This window comes from Chaetura pelagica, unplaced genomic scaffold, assembly GCF_000747805.2.
Source record: "Chaetura pelagica isolate M959 unplaced genomic scaffold, ChaPel_1.0 scaffold228, whole genome shotgun sequence".
Taxonomy (NCBI): domain Eukaryota; kingdom Metazoa; phylum Chordata; class Aves; order Apodiformes; family Apodidae; genus Chaetura; species Chaetura pelagica.
The window spans coordinates 594,232-596,782 of NW_009954225.1; the positions used below are offsets into that span (position 1 = coordinate 594,232).

The 2,551-nt window shown below is 37.5% G+C and overlaps 1 protein-coding gene across 1 annotated transcript in view; it reads right to left on the reverse strand.

The window, feature by feature from the left end:
• Window positions 1–298: 298 nt before the first annotated feature.
• Window positions 299–2,551, reverse strand: part of GAK (cyclin G associated kinase) — a 49,697-nt gene continuing 47,444 nt past the window's right edge. Inside the window, exons 25-26 of the mRNA XM_010003534.1 lie at window positions 1,944–2,120; window positions 299–400 (exon numbers count right to left, since the gene is read on the reverse strand). Coding sequence (XP_010001836.1) covers window positions 299–400; window positions 1,944–2,120 — 279 coding nt within the window. The remainder of the gene's footprint in view (window positions 401–1,943; window positions 2,121–2,551) is intronic.

Below are 2,551 nucleotides of genomic sequence, written 5' to 3' on the forward strand. Positions count from 1 at the left end.
ATACTAGTATACCACAAATCATGGAGCTTCATTAACATTCTATTTTACCAATCATAAAGCTGAATGAAAATCTGTGCTCCTAGACTGTGATTTCTCCAAGTATTGAGCAGCTCTTTTCTTAATGCATCTACATAATGTTTTGCTCTCTACATCTTACAAAATACATCACCACATTTAAGTGTATGATTAGAGACTGTGCTGAAGCCATAGAAAAGCGCTTCATAAATCATAAGGGCAATGAAGTCACTACAATGCTCAGGTCCGGTTTTTGGAAGTAGTTTGGGAAAAATGTGAAGTTTTAGAAAAGGGACTTGGATCCCTGGTTTTCAAACTCTGACCATGCATCATTCAACTCCATGAAGATCATTTTGGCGTACTGCTCATAAGGTTGTCCTGTAGCCTGGAAACAAACAGAATGTATTAGGAGCATAAATATACTGGGAATTATGTTCCATAGGGAAGATCTCACCCCTTTCATATTTGCAATCTTATTCAGCAACTTTAGACTGCTGTGTGAATATAAATTTGCAGACACACAACTCTCCAAAGTTTGCACGAGTATTCTAAACAAAGCCTTGGTTTCCTTACATTACTTCAAACTTTTAATGCAATACATAAGTAACTGAAATGTAGCTAAAAACAGTTTTCAAAGGTGTTATTTTCCTAAAGATTTTTAGTTAATATTAGTTAATGATCAAATCCAGCCATTTTTTGAATTCTTTCCTCATGAACCTTGCAGTGCGTACAAATAACAGAATTCAAACACTACTTAAAATTACTCCTTATGGATGGGATTTCCTGGAGAAAAAAATCTGTTGTTGATTGTGAATGATGTTAAGATTCAACATTGAGGACATAGCACTTCCTGTGCATTTGCCTTCAAAATAAAACAAACATAGCATGCTACTGATTCCCTGTGCACTTCACATCAACCCTGCCTCTGGGCCAGCCCGACCCCTATAGTTAGTAAAGATACAGTTCCACAAGAAAAGTTATTTTAACAGGTTGTTTTCTACACAAAAGAAGCCCCAGAGCCCTTTCAATATCCTCCCTTCCTTCTCCTGCTTTGTTTTTTGCCAGCTGCAGTACTTTCTAGGCATTTTTAGGGATTGCTTTAACTTAAGAGTGGCATTAAAAGGAAGAAAATGCCAGAAGACCACCTGTGTTCCAACACTGATGCATTCAGGGGCTTACAGAGAGCATAAAAAATAAATAAATCACAAAAGGCTGAGTAAGCAACATGGCCAAGAACAGCAGGACTTAGGCTACTTGCTTGCTGAACCACCAGTGAAGGCAAGCCTGAGAATTCAAACCAAATTTATTCAATGCTTATATCTAAAACACAGCCTAGAACAATCACTCAGAGCAATAAGCTACCTTCATACACTGGGAGACTCACAACTGGCAACAGAATCCACAAAATATTTTAAAGAGACAATGGAATATAATATTAATCAAGTATTTTCAACTTCTAATTTTTTAAAGTTTACATTTTCTAGTTCCTAGTCAGGTCATTTAGTGAAGAAGGTTCAGCAAGTTTTTCCCACCAGTTTTGCTGTGCATTCATATACTGGTGAACAGTCCCAATAGATCCGAAGTATAAACTGGTAGAAATGAAGCAGATCCCACTAATCAGCATTAAACCTGTTCATAGTCTGTCAGAACCCAGCATAACCAAATTTAGTGCTCAGTACAACCTTCATGTGATCTTTTATTTCTTAACATTTATCTGTTGAATTTTGTGCTATGTCAGGATAACAAGAAAAATCCTGTGCTATGTGAATGAAGTAGGACAGCAAATACAGAAGACAATGGAAGCCAAGTGAAGAGCATCTAGGGTGCTGATAAAAAAAGTAAAGGTGCAGCATCTGTCAGTGACTAGTATGGTGGGGTAAAAGCAGTTTGCGTTCCTTGTAAAGGAAAGATCAGAGGAACACACTCACCTTATCTGGATGAACTACAAGCACTGCTTTCCTGTAATACTTCTTTACTTGTTCAGGAGTCACTAGATCTGCCATACTGACTGGTTTCCACTTATTTTCCCCTTCCCAAAGCACTGTATGAAGAGTGGATATTAATGCTCTGATATTTCTCTCCTTTCCTTCAATCCATTCAAGAATCTGGGAAAAACAGAATGTATAGAACTGAATGCATCATTATAAGCATTCCTCAATCTATCTAGAGACACAACCTTCACTCTGCACAAGACCACAGATTAAGACTCAATACAGTTGTCTTTCTGCTTTTACCCATCCCATCCCTCAAGTCCAACTGTCTTGCTACCTTCTTTCTGGCACTCAGATCAGCCGTCTAAAAGTGGTATTCTGCATCTGCCATAAGGAAGTAGCTCATTATTAGTCTGTTGCAGAAATTCAGTCACTGCAAGGGAAACTACTGAGATAGTTACATAGTACAAAACCCTGTAAAGTTAATGACAAAAGAACAGACAGAAGTAATTAAAAGCATCTGTCACAATTACATTAACTCCCTGCCACAGCACAACATTAACTTACTGAAACTGTTGAAATTGATTTTTACAGAAGTTTCAGAT